The sequence below is a fragment of the Jaculus jaculus genome, chromosome 13, assembly GCF_020740685.1.
Source record: "Jaculus jaculus isolate mJacJac1 chromosome 13, mJacJac1.mat.Y.cur, whole genome shotgun sequence".
Taxonomy (NCBI): domain Eukaryota; kingdom Metazoa; phylum Chordata; class Mammalia; order Rodentia; family Dipodidae; genus Jaculus; species Jaculus jaculus.
This window is the reverse complement of record NC_059114.1, coordinates 17,817,995-17,836,895: the sequence shown is the minus strand read 5'-3', so window position 1 is coordinate 17,836,895 and position 18,901 is coordinate 17,817,995. Positions and strand designations below refer to the sequence as shown.

General features: G+C 49.1%; 1 protein-coding gene and 1 pseudogene across 1 annotated transcript in view; both read right to left on the bottom strand.

The window, feature by feature from the left end:
- Positions 1-2,747: 2,747 nt before the first annotated feature.
- LOC123454151 lies at positions 2,748-4,461 on the bottom strand (annotated as a pseudogene).
- A 2,163-nt stretch (positions 4,462-6,624) lies between these two features.
- The window catches only part of Taok3 (TAO kinase 3), a 245,934-nt gene continuing 233,657 nt past the window's right edge, over positions 6,625-18,901 (bottom strand). The window contains exons 19-21 of the mRNA XM_045132485.1: positions 17,389-17,601; positions 9,609-9,791; positions 6,625-8,043 (exon numbers count right to left, since the gene is read on the bottom strand). Of these exons, the coding sequence (XP_044988420.1) occupies positions 7,882-8,043; positions 9,609-9,791; positions 17,389-17,601 (558 nt within the window). The 3' untranslated portion in view covers positions 6,625-7,881. The remainder of the gene's footprint in view (positions 8,044-9,608; positions 9,792-17,388; positions 17,602-18,901) is intronic.

Here is an 18,901-nt window from a genome sequence, read left to right as displayed (position 1 = left end):
AAAAAAACCATCGAAGGCTTAGTGGTTAAGACACTTGCCTGTGATGCCTAAGGACCCAGGTTCAATTGACCAGTACCCATCCATGAAAAGCCAGATGCTCAAGGTGGCGTACGCATCTGGAGTCTGTAGTGGCTGGAGGCCTTGGCGGGACCATTCTCTGTCTCTCTGCTATCACTCTCTGTTTACAAATAATTTTTTTTTTTTTTTTTGGTTTTTCAAGGTAGGGTCTCACTCTGGTCCAGGCTGACCTGGAATTAACTCTGTAGTCTCAGGGTGGCCTCAAACTCACGGCGATCCTCCTACCTCTGCCTCCCGAGTGCTGGGATTAAAGGCGTGCGCCACCACGCCCGGCACAAATAAATATTTTTAAAAAAGCAACAAAAGGGGCTGGAGAGATGGCTTAGCGGTTAAGCGCTTGCCTGTGAAGCCTAAGGACCCCGGTTCGAGGCTCGGTTCCCCAGGTCCCATGTTAGCCAGATGCACAAGGGGGCGCACGTGTCTGGAGTTCGTTTGCAGAGGCTGGAAGCCCTGGCGCGCCCATTCTCTCTCTCTCCCTCTACCTGTCTTTCTCTCTGTGTCTGTCGCTCTCAAATAAATAAATAAATAAATAATTTAAAAAAAAGGCAACAAAAACTTAATACATGCATAAAACTCAAATAATTCAGAAAAAGGTGACCAACCCAAAAGGACAGTAAATTGTATGCAAAAGGAATTCACAGACCTGGTTGTATTAAGAACCTTAGAGACAGGGAGGTGTCATGTCCTACCTATGTGACTGGAGGGTGAAGTGGACTTGCCCTGGGCACCTTGCTAAGAAGTGGGTGTCCTGCGTCTGAACCCAGCTCTGACTTCAAAGTTCAGCTGGTGGCCACACAGTCCACTTGGACACACATTCCAGTCTCATCCTTTGAAAAAGCACAGGGACTTTGGGGTCATCCTTCCCTGTACTTACCTCAGAGTTGTTGGCAAAGAATAAAACGATCTTTTGTTATGATTAAGTGAATAACTTATATAAATGATTAACCCAGATAGTCATTTCAGATCAAAGTACCAAAATCCTATTTCCTTGGGGGAGGAGGGGCTGTTACCTGAGGGACCACTTCCTGGGAGTGTTGGGGATGGTGAGGGTGTGAAGGGATCACTGGTGTCTCTCACAGACTGACCAAGAGGCTCACAACCCAAATGTTTCTAACACTAGAATCTTGGCAAGTGTCTGTCATTCCGACCTCAAGCGGAAAGTGATGCACAACACGTCAGCCACTCTGGAATTCCTGAATTAACCGCTCGACAGTCAGATGAGACCCAGTGTGAGCAACACAGGGCCGATAGACACGTCTCTTTGGTACTTACAGCCCGTAGCACACAGCTGGAGTCTGTCCTGAGGCTGATATAAGACAAGCAGCCTCAGACTCTACTGAAAACCCAGATTTCCTGGGTGGATCCTTCACTTGGCCTTGCAAAATGTGATTTCACCCTGACTTCCTGCCACCTCCAGTTTCTTAAACATGTCAAGCTACCTCCAGATGGGGCCTTGTGTGTCCTGCCGGCAATCCTTTTCCCCTCTCCCTCCCTTTTTAAAATATATTTTTTAAATTTTTTTTTTTTTTAAATGTTAGGGTGATTTATAAGCCCTGCTCTGGGCAGTTCCAGTTTGTTTACAATGACGAGTTATCTAACTCTGAACATACTGCACATGGCAATTAGAAGTCATCTCAGGAAGAGAAAACCCACAGCACACAAGCCACAGAGAACAGCAAAGGACACAGAGGACAGGGCGGCGCGTGTTTATTATGATAGGAAAGACTACTCCCTAGGAATTTTAACAAACAAGAACATTTTGCTGGGAGAACAAGACACTAGGATACAAAGTTACAAGTGTTTTAACTCCAGGTCTGTCCCCAGCTCCACCAAGAAGCAAATGGAAAGACAGTTGAAGCAAACAGGTAATTCTGTAAAACTAGACTTAGAAACCCTACAAATCTGATTAAAATCTAAAACTTGTTTTGCTTTAAAAAATTTAATATATCAAAAGGCCTGCTTTAGTGACATGCTAAAATCCCACCAAAAAATAACCCCAACACCCCCTTGTCAGTAACAAAGTTGACCAGCCAACTCATACTTCTAAACCCACGTGTGGACAAGTGCGTGTGTGTCTTCTAGAGTTAGACACGGGGTTCAGAGACTGCAAGTAATGTGTACCTATCGCCTGCAAAAAATGGGCAGGGAAATCCTGGTAAAATGAGGAACAGTCCCAAATAACCAATTTTTCTAGTACTATGTTCCCCACTGCTACTTCCTTTACTTACAAAGGGGACCCTTGAACCAAATAATTTACCTCACATTTGGCACCCAGTGACCAGGATGTTTGTTTTCTTTAGAAAAACACACATATCCACAACCCTTATATAATCTTTTTTGTTTTTACATTTAAATATAAAAATACTACTTTTGCTTTGTGTTATAAATGGAGGACCAAGCAGTAAAGAACTTTTCTTCTCTTTTTTTTTTTAAATTTTTTATTTATTTATTTGAGAGCGACAGACACAGAGAGAAAGACAGATAGAGGGAGAGAGAGAGAATGGGCGCGCCAGGGCTTCCAGCCTCTGCAAACGAACTCCAGACGCGTGCGCCCCCTTGTGCATCTGGCTAACGTGGGACCTGGGGAACCGAGCCTCGAACCGGGGTCCTTAGGCTTTACAGGCAAGCGCTTAACCGCTAAGCCATCTCTCCAGCCCACTTTTCTTCTCTTAAGGTAGGACAGCCATCTGTTGTTGCTGAGCTGCTGTTTGTGAAGGGTGTGGGTGGCTCCAAGCAAGAGAAACACAAGAGGTAAACTAACCCCCAGTTCTTGCCCTTCTCCTAACCTCCACTAGTGAGAGTTGGTTTAATCTTAAGAATTGAAGGAGACATGCCATCATAAGTAGTCAGCCTGCCCTTCCAGCTGTCCTTTAGAGGAAGTTCTCCCCTCCTTCACACGCTGCTTTGTGCGGAGGTGACATCTACCAAACAAGGACACCTCCAGAGAGAAGCAGTCACCACCTTTCCCTGCGCCCACCCACACATCAGAAAGGAAGAAAACGGGGGCTGGGTACATGGTGATTAAGAACTTGACCCCTCTATCCTGACCAAGGAAAAGCAAGGCTCACTGGGCATGAGGAATAAAAAGACCTTGAAATCCCACTTTTGAGTAATGAGGATAATTAAGACACCAGGGAGAGGGAGAGTTGCAGTGGGATGAAGAGCTGGGAAGGGCTCAGTCGCTGGAAGCATCGTCCCCTTAGTTTTTGTACTGGAAGGGCTCGTCGCCAGTCTCGTTGAGAAGACACATACGGATGATGGCGTCTGTCACTGCAAAGGGGTCGCAGTTGGCAGAAGGGCGCCGGTCTTCGAAATAACCCCCCTTCTCCTGGCCAACAGACCGGGGAATGCGGATGCTGGCACTGCGGTTGGCAACACCGGCGGAAAAGTCGTTGATGTTGGAGGTCTCGTGGAAGCCAGTCAGGCGCCGGGCATTGTCCAGGCCTCCCTTGGGATCGTAGGCACGGATGTGGTACTGGTGCCGCTTGCTGAGTTTCTCAATGGCCTCCTCAATGAACTTCAGGCCATTCTCCTCCCGCATGGCCTTCGTGCTGAAGTTGGTATGGCAGCCTGCGCCGTTCCAGTTCCCAGGAATGGGCTTAGGGTCAAAGGTTGCTGTCACGCCAAAGTCTTCACATACACGATGTAAGATAAAGCGGGCCACCCACAGGTGATCTCCCATGCGGATTCCTTCACAGGGTCCAATTTGGAATTCCCACTGGGCAGGCATGACCTCGGCATTTGTTCCCGTGATCTTGACTCCGGCATACAAGCAGGCCCGGTAGTGAGCCTCCACGATGTCTCTGCCATAGGCTTTGTCAGCTCCCATGCCACAGTAATACGGGCCTTGGGGCCCAGGGAAGCCATTGGAAGGCCAACCAAAGGGGTGCCCATCCGTCCCCATGAGAGTGTATTCCTGCTCCATTCCAAACCAGGGGTGCTGGTTGCTGACCATGTCCATGATCCGCTTACAGGTGTGCCTTAAATTGGTTTCGGCAGGCTTCCGATTATACTTGAAAACTTCACAGAACACCAGCTTGTTGGGATCCTTGCAGAAAGGGTCACGGAACATGGCAACTGGGAGGAGGTACATGTCACTGTTAAAGCCTTCAGACTGGAAAGTGCTAGAGCCATCAAAATTCCATTCCGGCAACTCTTCTACATTTGGGCTCACAGTCCAGGGTGCGGGTCTTGCAGCGCAGCCCTTCTCCGGTACCATCGATCCAGACATACATGGCTTGGACTTTCTCGCCTTGAGGCAGGGCCATGTACATCTGCTTGATGCCTTTGTTCAAGGTGGAACTTGCTGAGGTGGCCATGGTGGAAGGCGTTCTGGGCGGCCGCGGGCCGGCGGGAAGGAAGGTGGGCAGGCGGCGAGAGCGAGGTGGAGAGAGAGCGTGGAGAGGAGATCGGTGTACGGTTCACACGCTGCGCTCGGCTCCCATTCTCGGCTCTGCCTTTTTTAATTTTTTTTTTTGTTCATTCATTTATTTGAGAGAGACAGACAGAGAAAGAGGCAGAGAGAGAGAGAGAGAGAGAGAATGGGCACGCCAGGGCCACCAGCCACTGCAGACGAACTCCATACGCGTGCGCCCCCTTGTGCATCTGGCTAACGTGGGTCCTGGGAATCGAGCCTCAAATCAGGGTCCTTAGGCTTCACAGGCAAGCACTTAACTGCTAAGCTATTTCTCCATTCCTTAAAAATATTTTATTTGCAAGAAGAGAAAGAATGGACACATCAGGACCCTAGCCACTGCAAGCAAACACCAAATGCATGCGACACTTTGTACATCTGGCTTTACATGAGGATTGAGTTGAACCCAAGTCATTAGGCTTTGTAGGCAAGTGCCTTACCTGCTGAGCCATCTCTCCAGCCCCCTCTTGCTTTCTTTGTCAAAAGTCCATTCACCCTCACAGTAGCCTTCCCTGAGCCAACTCAATATTTTCCTACGACTCTGCTGTGGCATTCTCACTGCCATTTAAAAAAGGTGTCTAAATGTATGGTTTCATTGTTTTGCTTTGTTTGAATAGGATCTTGTGTAGTCCAGGCTGCCCTTGGACTCACCCTGTGTTCCAGGAGGAGGATCTTAATTTTTAATCCTCCTGCCTCTACCTCCTTAAGCACTGGGATTGCAGGCGCATACCACTGGACTCTCTTTTTCCTGGTCTTCGCCAGAATTACTTTCGCGTGTGCCTCTTGCAATACCTTTAATGGGCTGAGCCAGCTTAGATGGGTGGCATTACTGGAGGCTTTGGGGGAGGGGGCAGGGGGCTAGCCCATGTTGATAAACTGTTTTGCAATGCTAAGAGTATACATGTGTGTGATTCAACTCAGCATAATGAAAATGTCAGGTCACACTTGCCTGTGATAATTGAACTTTCTTCAGGATATAAGAACGACCTTCCGGTCTTCCTTCTAAAGAGTAATTTTGGGAGTTGATGGTCAAGCCCAGTGATGAAATGTTTACCTAGCGGAAGGGCTAAATTAAGTTCCTAGCCCTGCAAAAAATGAAAATCAAACAGCATGTGGCCGGGCGTGGTGGCGTGCACCTTTAATCCCAGCACTCGGGAGCTGCAGGTCGGAGGATCGCCTTGAGTTCGAGGCCACCCTGAGACTACATAGTGAATTCCAGGTCAGCCTGGGCTAGAGCGAGATCCTACCTCCAAAAACAAATAACAACAAAAACCCCAGCATGTGATTCAGTGTGCCTTGTGAGACCTAATGAACCTAGCCCTAAGTTCACTAAGAAAAAGAAAAATAATGTTCAATGTCTATGGCTTACAGATTCAATATGGGATCTCACTGAGATTGTCCTGACCCTATCCTATCCACATCTTAGTTCTATGTTTTTTTTTATTATCTCACAAAATTATTCTAAGGAAAGCAGAACATGGAGAGGGACAGGATCTGCGTTATTATGGGTTTTCTTTTTGTGTAGGTATGCATGTATGCCTAACAGTATGCGTTCTTTCATGTGTGTGTGTGTGCGCGTGTGGAGGCCAGGGTTGACAGCTGGTGTCTTCCTTAATCGCTTTCCACTGTTGTTGGAGACAGGGTCTCTCATTCAACCTGGAGCTCAGTGTCTTGACAAGACTAGCTAGCCAGCAATTCCCTGCCCTCTCTACCCAGCCCCCGTCCCTGCCATCTCACCTAATGAGATTGTTTCAAATACTGGGTTCTCACTCCTTCTTGGCAGCTGACTTTTCTGTAAGTGGGTCCGATTATTTCAGCCCGCTCCTATGCTGTGTACGTGTGTGTGCCCGTGCACCTGTGTGTTCACCCACCTTGCCACGGGCGGCGAGGCGTGGCAGACTGCTTTGAGCACATTAGCTGTGCGCCCCTCTTCCCTGCAAAAGGTGGAGGACAGGGCTTTACCTGGACGTCTTGAAGGGAGTCTGGGCGGAGCAGCAGCTGTTTCTGAACTGTCCCGAGGCACCTGGAAGGGAAACCTGCTACAAGAACACAGCAAGGCGGTGTGGTGAACACTTTTATTTACAAATATAATTAAAAGCTCTGACATTTATCATGCTCTTCCTTGGAACCTGAAAAAGGTTTTGTTTTTTTTTTTTAATCGTTTTTTGTTTTGTTTTGTTTTTTTAAAGTGCATGCAAAAGAAGTCAAGCCTTTTTTTTTCATCATTTTTTATTGTAAGAAAATACACAGTTTGAAAGTGTGAATAATGCAATATTTATGACCAAAGATATGGGGACTCAGGAAGGGGACAGGGAAGAAAGAAAGAGGTTCAGATGATCCGACCAACGACGGTGTTGAACTCCAAAGACTGAATCAGAAAAGGAGGGAGGTGGTGGTGGTGGGGGGGGGGGGGAGGAACAGGAGGAGGAAGTAAAAAAATCTGATCAGAGAAACAGTTAAAATACAATATGAAAATAAGTAATACCTCTCCTTAAATTCCTTCTATACACAAAATACATGATTTGCCAAAGCCCAATTTGTGCTACTGGGATTTTGTGAACTCCTCAGGCGGATCTACACTCTGCAACGGCAGAGAACGATCGCAATACAATAGAATAGCTGGAGACAAGGCCAGTCCTTGCCAGCAGGTTCTTAAAAATCACAAGATCTCTTCACCCCCCCACCCCCCAGCCCCAAAAAAGTAATAATATGTCACCACTGATATGTACATCACAATTAGTTTCTGTAAAATGTATCAAATTTTCAATCTTTAATAAAACTTTGTTTTTTTTTTAATTCCTGATGAATAAATACCAAAAAAATAAAATAAAATAAAATTATGCAGCAGCTGGTTAAGGTGTAAGGCTGCGGATTTTGTGTCTCTCTCCCCCTTGGTATTTATATTTTTATAAATATATATATATATACATATATATATATATATTTATTTCTTTTTTTGCGTTACTTTCACAGATCGGTGGTAAGGAGTGATTGCTTAAAGCAATTTACATCCACGGTTTCCTTGTTGCTGTTGCTGATGGTTGGTTGGTTTTGTTAAGATCGGCTCTGAGGTTTGCACAGGAACGCTTGGGAACACATCTGTACCGTGATGTGTACTGTGACTCGAAAGGAGGCCAGGTTCTGGCCAGCACTGGAAGTTGACCTGGGGGAGGAAGGGCCCCTGATGGAGTGAGAATAAACAGGCACTAGTCCGACACGATGTCAGTAGGAGGAAAAGAGAGAGAGAGAGAGAGAGAGAGAGTGAGAGCAACGCCCGTTAAAATGGGGGAATGTGGTTTTGTAGGGTCGGAAAAAAAAAATTCTGTTTTCTTTTTCATTTTTTTTCTTTTTTTTTGTAAATGGCAAAAAAAAAAAAAAAAAATTTAATCTCATCTATAGTCCTCCTTAGGAAAATCTAATGTAACCAAATTCCCAAATCCCATTCTGAGGCTCTCCATGTCAAAAGTCTCAATCTCTCGCTCCTGTCTTTCCAATAGGAACTTGATCCTTTCGCTGCGTTCCTTCTGCAGGGCAGCCAGCTCCTCTTCAATCTGCAGAAAGCACAGGGGATGGTCCTTAGTGCCAAGGCTCTCCCAGTGACACCCACAGCCACATGGGGCCCACATGTGCATACCTACAGTGAATGCACCCCTCCACACCCCGAGCAAGGAGTAACCTAGACCATGGGAGGCTGGGGAACCAGCCCAGTGATAAATGTCCTGTATGTTAGCCATTATGTTTCAAATTTGCTATAGGAAAGCCTGGCGAGGTGGCACACGTCCTTAATCCCTGCAATGTGAGGCAGAGATAGGAGGATCACCATGAGTTTGAGGCCACCCTGAGACTACTTAGTGAATTCTAGGTCAGCCTGGGCTAGAGCAAGACCCTACCTCGAAAAAAAAACAATAAATACATATATAAAAAAATAAAACAGGGCTGGAGAGATGGCTTAGCAGTTAAGCGCTTGCCTGTGAAGCTTAGGGACCCTGGTTTGAGTCTCGATTCCCCAGGACCTATGTAAACCAGATGCACAGGGGCACGTCTCGAGTTTGTTTGCAGGGGCTAGTGGCCCTGGCGCGCCCATTTTCTCACTCCCTCTCTCTCTGTAATTGTCTCTCTCTCTCTGTCTGTCGCTCTCAAGTAAATAAAAATAACAACAAAAGAAAGTTTTTAAAAAAAGGAACGTGCACCACACCGGCACATCTTTAAAAAATAAAAATAAAAAAGATATACCTGCCACATGAGTAAGTGCTGGGGCTCTGCTATCTGGGCCTGGGCTGATCTAGGTCAGTGTCTTGGCACAGCACAAGGATTCCTGAGTTAGGTGAGATGGCACTGCTTTCCCAAGGAGGGCCAAGGTTCCCTGGGTCTTGAGGAATTTCATTCTAGAACAGTGGCTGGGAAAGCAGGCTGGTACCCTGTCTCAGGGAAGCAGTGGACAGATAGCTGCTTAAGCAAAGATGTCACCAGCTTTAAGATGATCTAGGACATCCTCTCTGCTTCCCATTCCCAGGAGACGTGCAGCAGTGAATCTTTCAACTAGGATACCATCTCTTCTACATGGTAATCTCAATCTACTTTCTTTTTAATTCTTTTTGTTGTTTGAGGTAGAAGGTTTTACTCTAGCCTAGGCTGACCTGGAATTCACTATGGAGTCTCAGGGTGGCCTTGAACTCACGGCGATCCTCCTACCTCTGCCTCCAGAGTGCTGGGATTAAAGGCGTGCGCCACCACGCCCGGCTATTTTAATTCTTGCCGAATGAGCCCTGCCCATGGTTTGACTGAAAAACAGCTGAAAAGCCAAATGGCATTCAAGTTTCACATGCCATTTAACAGCCATGCTGGCAGCCTTCAGTCCTTTCCGCCGGGCTGTCAGCCAGCCAGTCCGCTGGGAGGGGTGAGGGCTTCCTAGCAGAGGGGCAGGCAGACCGAGCCAGCAACAGAACCTTCCTGAACGTTAGCATCCTGGCCCGGTTCTGGGGACGACGCCTGACTCTTGTACACTAAGACAAGGATGTAGGCAGTGACTAGACTGATCCCTCGTAACTAAGGAGGGCTCCATAAAATTGCCACCACCCCTGCCGCTGGGGCGTGTGTCCCCCCTGGCAGGCCATACCTTCTGCTCAAGATGTGCTCTGCGCAGAGACACCCTCTGCTCCAGCTTCTGCAGCTCGCGCTCGTGCTGCGCCTCCGTCTGCATCTTGATCTTGCTCTGGTAGGCGTTGAGCAGCTCCATCTCCTGCTGGAGCTGGAGCCTCAGGGCCTGGCATTCTGCTTCTTGGGCCTCGTCCAGCCGTAACTGCGGGCACAGAAGACACACGCTGTCATGCAGCCCGCGTCACACCCGGGGGCGGGTGACTGGGAGAAAGCTCCCCACTGAAACCAAAACGGGGCCCCTCGGACAAACACATGTCCTGGGGTACACTAACTGTTAGGATCAGACCAGGGAAGTCGGCCCAGTGGGCTGCCAAGTCCTAAAAAGCACATTCTCTTCAGCATTGCCTGAAGTCACAGCAGCAGGTGCCGGGAAGGCTACCTACTCTGTTCGCAACCTCCATGGGCTCTGGAGGGGGTTGGCGTGAGAGTCTGAGGGCTGGCTCCACCATGCGTTCATACATGTGGCATATCTCAGATTATTTAGCCTCTCGTTTATCTTTTAAACAACAACAATAATAGTAATTACTGGTACGACTGGTGTGAGAATTAAGTGAAGAATCCACGAAGATCACAAGTACAGGTCTCCGGGCACATGAACCATTCCATAAAAAAGCAGCTCCCAGCATTATTTTTGACAAGACCATTTCCATATTTATATACTTTTAGCCATGAGACTATACGGCCATTCAGGTACGTGTAACATTCCATAGCTACATCCCATGGCTGCACGTCTTGAAGAACGCGTCACAGCGGCAGATAAAATCCTGTCAGGTTGTGTTGGCGACACTGTTGCTATCCATGGCCTCTTGCTAGCATCCCGTCCAAAACCCCGGGGGCTCAGCCTGCCTTCCCCAGAGGCTAGCTGGTATTCTCAGGGGCACATTTTGCTTTGGGGTAATGAAATCTAGATAGGTGACACATGCAGCCAGGCTTGTTTTCCTTTGCTTTCTGGTGTCTGGACTCTGTGACACACCAACCTGCCCCAGTCTCGTGTGGGGACCGGTCAAGGCCAGCACAGAAATGCCAAGCCCCGAACCTACAGAGGTGAATGCTTGGGCCACCGGTGGACACTTTAGAGACCTGGCCTCCTATCCTAGGTGTGGTTTCGTGTCCTCACAGGAGTCACTCAGCTTGTTGAAGGATGTTGGGGTCAGAACCCCTGAAAGGCTTCTCTGCACGTTCCCATACTCAGTCTTCACCCTCTCTACAATTTGTAACGGTTGCCAATAGCTTTCGGCATCTGGATGGAGGGAGCACTCTTTGAAGTGTTCAGCATGAACATTTCGGAAAGTTATTTGCAGAGTGTCTGCGTTAGTACTTCCGTAGAAACACCCCATGGGGATTAAAGGAGCCTGTTTGCAAGGTACCTGCTAGAGTAACTAATCCTAACCAATGTGCACTGAAATCCCCTGGAGAAGACAGACCGCTCTCTTTGTCCACTGAGGACATAAGGCATTGGTGCTGCACACAACACAGTCTGTGCAGAAGCGGCCACAGTGTCTCTTAAGAATGTCACGGAGTTGGGCTGGAGGGATGGCTTAGCAGGTAAGGTGCTTGCCTGCAAAGCCAAAGGACCCAGGTTCGATACCCCAGGATCCACGTTAGCCAGATGTGCAAGGGGGCGCACATGTCTGGCGTTCATTTGCAGTGGCTGGAGGCCCTGGCGCACCCATTCTCTCTCTCTCTCCCCCACCTTCTCTGTCAAATAAATCAATAAATAAAAATAAAAAAGGAGAAAAGAATCACTTGGAAGATTTGCTGAAGCATGTTAAAAAAAAAAAGAATGTCATGGAGTGTCCTGATATGGGAGGTTCCTTGCTATGGGGGGAGGGGTCACAAGATCCCTGCTCTTTCTACTTCTATGAGCCCAGAGTGAGTGCTGAGAACTCATCCTATAGGCAGTTTAGACAATGGAAACAACACCTGTTCTTACTTTTGGCGTACAGCCATCGTTGACAGTAAGTGCATCCTGTACCAGCTCTGACTATCCAAGTGCTAGAAATCTGAGGAATTTCAGAATTTGGTGCTTATCACAAAAGTTACATGTGCAAACCTATTATAAAGTTACAACAATAGAGGCATATACCATATTTGCTTTTTTTTTTTCTTTTGGTTTTTTTGAGGTGGGGTCTCATTCTAGCCCAGGCTGACCTGGAATTCACTATGTAGTCTCAGGGTGGCCTCGAACTCACGGCGATCCTCCTACCTCTGCCTCCCTAGTGCTGGGATTAAAGGCGTGCGCCACCACGCCTGGCCCCCCATGTTTGCTTTTTTAAACAGAAGAAAAAGATGCAATGGGGTTGCATAACTCAGCAGTGACAAGACATCAAGTAGCGACACAGTTCACAGGCTTCTCCCAAGACGGGCACAACTCTTAGCTTTGCCACTCAATATGGATGTGACCCACCCTGCTCCATGCCAGGAACTGGAACGATACAGGGTACGTGCCAAATGTGGCCTGCTGCCTGTGTTTATAAATAAAGTTTTATTGGGATTCCCAGGCTCACTCGAGCACATGCCGTTTCTGGCTGTGTCTGCCCTGTGGTAGTGGAGCTGGCCAGTGGGACAAGACACCTTGCAGTCGGTCCTCAAAGTTACCACATTTGCTATCTGGCCCTTTCCAGAAAGCACCTGCCAGCTCCTGCCCTGCGCAGGTGCTTTCCTTTAATGAGCCTCTGGCTCCTCACGGGCAGACTGGGATTTCCCAGCAGCTACTTCAAAGGGGTTTCACAAAAATGAGGTAGCAGCCATTCTCATTCTTTTGGTATAGCCACTGATGCTGCTGTCTGTGGCATCCTGCTAGCGGCTGATCCCAATCCCAGGAGGTTGGGACTCTCTTGCCCAGAGAGCAGCTGATAACCTCAGGGCACATCTGAGGCGGGGCGGCCTGGCTTGGCTTCCAGCGGCACTTGGGTCAGCACCTGGCGCGTGGCATGCGGTCGGGGACGGTCACCCTAACCCGATCGATTGCTTCTCCTGTCTTGGAAGAGAGGGGATCGCTCCCTTTCTACACAGTCTTCTGCGTGCTTCTCCCTGTGGGGGACATCTTCCCTAAGGAACATCCATTGTACACTTGCCGCATAGCCAGGCATCACCACAATAATCGACACAAAGACAGGAATGCTAGCTGCCGCCATGTCCCCATCCGTCTCCCCTTTCCCTGTCCCTCACCTCGTGCTCCTTCTGAGCTGCCCCATCCACTTCTTTGGCTCACACTAAGGTCACCGATGCCCTTTTGTGAGCTGCTCTTACCCGACCCGCCCTCCCTGCAGCATTGGCCATTGCGCACTGCCCCTTCCTTGACCTTCCTTAACCTGACCCTGGACCACCGAGACGATGCTGCGAATACCTGGTGTTTTCCTCCCCATGCGGCCTGCTCCTTTTCCAGCTACCCCCTTCCAATGGGGACCTTATTAAATGTGGGTACACCTCAAGGCTTTGTCCCGGGCCCTCTTCTTCCTCTGAGGACTCTCGTCTACTCCAGAAGCTTCTGGTACCACTTATCCTGTGAATGACTCCCACGGGGATGAGGAGAGAAGTCGACTTCAGACTTCCTTCCCAGACCTGGGAGAGGCTAGCTCTCCTGTTTAGCTTGTGCTTGTCTGTCTACTAGAAACATCTTTGCTTGGATGTTTGCAAGGCCCTTGAGCTCAACACAACCACCATGAACTTTTAATTTTCCCTCCCTGCTTCCCACTTTCCCCCGTATTTTTTTTTTTTTTATTTTATTTTCCTGAGGCAGGGTCTCACTCTAGCTCAGGCTGACCTGGAACTCACTCTGTAGTCTCAGGCTGGCTTCTAACTCATGTCGATCCTCCTACTTCTGCCTCCCGAGTGCTGGGATTAAAGACATGCACCGCCACACCCGACTTCCACTTCCCTTTTGACACATAGTGAATGGCACTGTCCTCTGTCACCACACGGGCTGAGACCTTTCTCTCTCCTGACTCTTCACCTTGTCACCAGTACCTGACTCTCAGGCATGGTCACCTCTCCCTCCAACCTGATTCCCCCCTCTCTTGTATAGCTAACGTTTCCTCGTGCTCAGGTAAGAGCACTAATGATGTCCTTCTGGCTGCCCTAGCCACCTCCCTGGCCATTCTGTACATATCTTGAAGTATTTGTACTAAAACATCATCTGACAAGGTCTCCACTCAATATCCTTCAATGGCTGCCTTGAGGACAGAGACAAGTGTTCTTAAAGGCTGCCACCTCTCTATGTCCCGGCCCCTGTGTGCCGGCTACCCTTCCTCCATGCCCCAGGCCCTAAGCACCCTTCTGTCTTATTCCTAGGCTAGTCAACACTAATTCTTCACATTGCCAATCCCACCAGTGCTCTGGTTCTGTGTATTCCTCCTGTCTAATTCCTAGGCCAGCTCCCTATCCCCCAGTCCTTCATATTACCAGCCCTTCCATGCTCTGGTCCCTGTGACCTTCCTATCTTATTCCCTGGTTAGACCCCACTAGTGTTTTTTTTTTTTAAATTTGGTTTTTCTAGGCAGGGTCTCGCTCTAGCCCAGGCATTCACTGTGTAGTGTCAGGCTGGCTTCAAACTCGCGGAGATCCTCCTACGTCCGCCTCCCAAGTGCTGGGATTAAAGTTGTGTGCCGCCATGCTCAGCTCCCAATAGTTTTTGACATTCCAAACGGAACTGGTGTCAAAGCTCGTGGCCAATACCTCCATGTTCCCAGCTCTGTGCCTGCAGCTCCCCAGCCTACATAATAGTGGCAGAGGGGCTGTCCCTGGCTCCCTGCACCCGGCTAGCTCTTCTGTTTATACTGCTGGCTTCTGGCCCTTGCTCTGCCACCATGCACGGTGGCCTGGCATTCCACGAGGACCGAATCAGTGGGTATCTTATTCACCATGGTATCCTGGGGTGCTGCGGACACAGCAGAGGCACTCAATACTTGGATGAGCAAATGAATGAGTCAGCACATCTGAACCCAGCCTCGGCCTCGAAACACGCTTACGTCTCTCGGTGAGCAGAGGCCTCCTCTCCTCTCCTCTCCTCTCCTCTCCTCTCCTCTCCTCTCCTCTCCTCTCCTCTCCTCTCCTCTCCTCTCCTCTCCTCTCCTCTCCTCTCCTCTCCTCTCCTCTCCTCTCCTCTCCCTGCGGCCCTCTCTCTGCTGCTACTGGTGGGGAAGGAGCCTTGCATGCCTTCTCTCTCGCTATAGTGACTTCTCTCTCTCTCTTTTGATACGGTCTCATGTAGGCTGGCTTTGAGTCTCCTATGTAGCTGAGGAGAACCTTGGGCTTCTCATTCTCCTGGGTGGTGGGATCACAGGCCTGACCCGCCATGCCCAGTTTATGTGGTGCTGGGGGTTGAACCTAAGGCTTCCTGCATGACAGACAAGCACTCGACCACCCAGAAGATGTCCCTGCCCAATTGTCACTTGCTAACTGCAGTAAGTTCCCAACATTTCACTGTAGCCAGCCTCTGCACATCGGGACCTTCAGTCAGAGCTCCATCTTGGCATCTGTGACATGGTCTCTCCTGTCCCTTCCAGAGTCTGAGGATTCACTGTCCTCTTTGATCTAGTTCTTTTTTTTTTTTTTTCTTTTCCTTTTTTTCTTTTTTGAGGTAGGGTCTCACTCTAGCCCAGGCTGACGTGGAATTCACTATGTAGTCTCAGGATGGCCTCGAACTCACGGTGATCCTCCTACCTCTGCCTTCCAAGTGCTGGGATTAAAGGCATGCGCCACCACGCCCGGCTCTTTACTTCTACCCAGCCTTCACGTGTAGTTGTCTACCAGGTTCCTAAGCTCTCTTCTCTGACCTCATCTCCTGCTTGTAGGAGAGCTCATCTCTTCCTGACAGCCATGACTGCCCCATATGGCGACAACAGGGACCTTTTGTCTGATTAATCCCGATGCCCCTTCTGAACTACAGACTTTTGTGTCTGTACCACTCTATACTGGCATCTACAGGCTCAGATGTTATGCCCACACCTTAGCCAATTAGCTTTCCTGGCATCCAAACTTTCCCCTCATATTCTTTTCCTACTTGGAAAATTGATGATTATTCTAGTCTGGTCAATCCCCCTCTCAAACTGGACACTGGGTTCTATCTGCTGTATCTCCTAAGTATTCTCAGATCCCAACTAGCTCACCTCACCATCTCCATTAGCTTGCACCCGTCTTTGGCACTGGGCATGGGCTTCAGCCTGGTAATAATAAGCACACCCTCGGCCACTGAGCTCTGGCCAAGAGGGCTTTTCTCTTTGTCTGCCTGTCTATCTGTCTACCTATCTGTCTGTCTACCTACCTACCTACCTATCTATTACCTACCCATCCATCCATCCATGCATCTGTTCTCTCTGGACTCTTCCCATAGTTTCTTCACAGGTCTCTACCTCTATTTGCTACCTAGTTACAGGCACTGTTCTAGGACACACATGGGCTCCAGTGATTTTTTTTTTCTTCCTAAGCAGGTTTCAATGGTTCTCCATTACTTACAGAGTAAGCCCTTATCTCCAGCTTCTGGGGGCTCTGACCCTTGACTCCCCACCTGTTTTCTTTGAACAAGCACTTTCTACTCCTGCAAGAACAGCTTGGCATGCAGTCACTGCTTCTCAGGGGTACCACCCTCATTTAGGCCTCTGAGTTTTTTGCAGACTGGAGCCTGTCAGAACAGGTTTTTCTGTTTGGTCAGCTGAGGTCTTTAGGGCTCATCGCCTTTGAGTTATCTGAGCATCTCAATCTCTGGCTTGCTAGCATCCTTCGGGCTCTCCCGTAGGGATTCCCAGTACTCCAGGCCTCCTCCTCCTTTTTCTTTCTTTGCACTGGTGGGGATTGAACACAGGACTTTGTGTATGCTGGATATGTGGTCTACCAGTGAACTAACTGTATTCCCTGTCCTTGTTATTTTATTTTATTTTATTTTGTTTTTTTGAGACAGAGTCTCGCTATGCTCAGCCTGGCCTGGCACTCACAATCCTCCCACCGCGGCCTCCTGACTGCCGGGATTACAGGTGGGCACCACCACACCCAGCCCCGTCCTCTTTGAACTCTCAACTCACGTTCTGTGAGCCTCCACTGCGCACGTTCCATCATCTGGATCCTTAGCAGGTCCCATTCTTCGACGATCACTTTAGGCTCCCCCCGACCCCGGCTTCCTTTGGTCAGCATCACTGTCCTGACCCCCCCCCCCCCGACCCCGTCATCTCCAGCACCTCCTGCATCGAAGCACTTACTGTACCTGGCTACTGTCCCCTCCGCGACCTCACCTCCCAGCTTCCCCAGCCTGAGGACAGAGACCTGTTGTCTGGCTAGCTCCCCATTCTCTCTGAGCCCAGTGGAGCACAGCACACAGAGGCCTCGCCACAGCGTCTTGACCGATGGGCCTGTGTGTCTGCTCCCTGCCTAGGCTGAGCCCGTTCAGGGCCGGGAAGGCGCCTTACTCATCTGTGCCTGGCATTATTTGGGGGTGATGATGGCCAGTACACCTGGATGAATGACCCTATTACAGAACACGGACTCTAGCACGTCTTGCCCTCCTCCGAGTCCCTAGGTGCCACACGGCCAGGCCTGCCATTCCTTGAGCTCCATCTGATAAGACACACTCCGGCAAGTATCCGCACGGGCTTGGCTTTATTCAGCGACGTCACTTCCTCCGTTCCTCGGGGCAGAGAAACACCAATATCCTAAATGTGTGCAAGAAGCATCCTGGGCCGGGTCTTGGGTCTCCTTGCATCCCAGGGTGCTTGAAGCCATGGCACCAAACCTGCCTGCTCACTTACCGCTTGCGAGGCCATCATCTCATTTATGCTCTGTTCATACTGCTCTGCCAAAATGGCAAGCTTCCTCGTCTGCTCGTCCTTCAGTGTCTTTAAGATTGTTTTGTGCTCATTCTTTGGAGTAACTTCCAACTGGTGATTCTTGAGTGCTTTATACTGTTTGGTCTGTACTTTGCAAGTGTCCTGAAACTGTTTTTTAATTTGCATTTCCATGGCCTGGGAGGGAAAGGGGACAAAGAGAAAACAAAGACGTGTCAGTCAGTGCGGGAGTTAAGAAGTTAAGAAGGCCCAGTGACCCACGGCAGCCACGACCTGCAAGATGGCACCGAAGACAGACTCGACCCTACTGGCACGAATGGCCTCAAGGGAAAACCGGGCTGTGAAGCAGAGGTGACAGTGCTAAGACCCCTGTGGAACGTGATGCAGCTGAGCTTGCTAATGTGTGGCAGTTATCTTCAAGGACTCCTGGCCAGTCTCCTTGGGTTGTGGCTTTCTTCCCGTCTTTGTGTACGTGCATCCTTTTGCATTCTTTTCTCTCTTTCCAGGTGATAAAGGGGACAAGGTATGATGGGGCCAACTCTTAAGCTCTGGGATACAGTGATATATTATGACATATCCGTAAAGGAGACTCTCTGTCTTTAAATATTTTCTTTATTGATTTGAGACAGGGAGAGGCAGAAAAAGAGGCAGAGAAAGAGAGAATGGGCCCACCAGAGCTGCCAGCCACTGCAAACTAACTCCAGATGCACGGCCCACCTTTATGTGGGTCCTGGGGGGGTTGAACCTGGGTCCTTAGGCTTTGTATGCAAGCATCTTAAGTGCCAGGCCTCTCTCCAGCCCAAAGGAGACTAACCAGATGGCACTTTATATCCTAATCTAGTTCCACAGGGCACCAGCATAAAGAGAGAAGTGACTCTGGATGTTTTCCCCATTAAAAGAGGTGCTACATAGTGAATTCCAGGTCAGCCTGCACTACAGTGAAACCCTACCTCAAAAACAAAACAAACAAACAAACAAAAAACAAAAAAGAGGTTGTGCTTGTATGAGGCAATATCAAATTTGGGCTGAAGAGGAGGAAGAAGAGGAGAGTGTGATTTGGGTCAGCAGGCATTTCATCTGGCTGTCTCATAGTCACATCGATACTCTGAGGGCCTCCAGTGGCACAGATCAATTAAACAGCATAGGGTTTTTTCTAGATGTGGCCCATGGCCAGTGTCACTGAGGCCGGCCTCACATCTGTGCCAACAGTGACACACAGTGACGGTTCAGGATGTACAGCTTGTTAGCCAGTGGTTGGCTGGGGCCGTCAGAGCCAAAGGGGCGCCTCCACATATCTGCAGAGCGGCAGGGAAGGCCTGGGCCATGGCGAGTCTTGCCTGTCGCCAAGGCCCATGAAAGATGTCACTTAGTCACAGTCACTTGTAGTAACTTTATTTTTCATTTCATTTTATTTATTAGAGAGAGAGAATGGGTGAGCCGGGGCATCCAACTGCTTTGCAAGCAAATGCCTTAACCA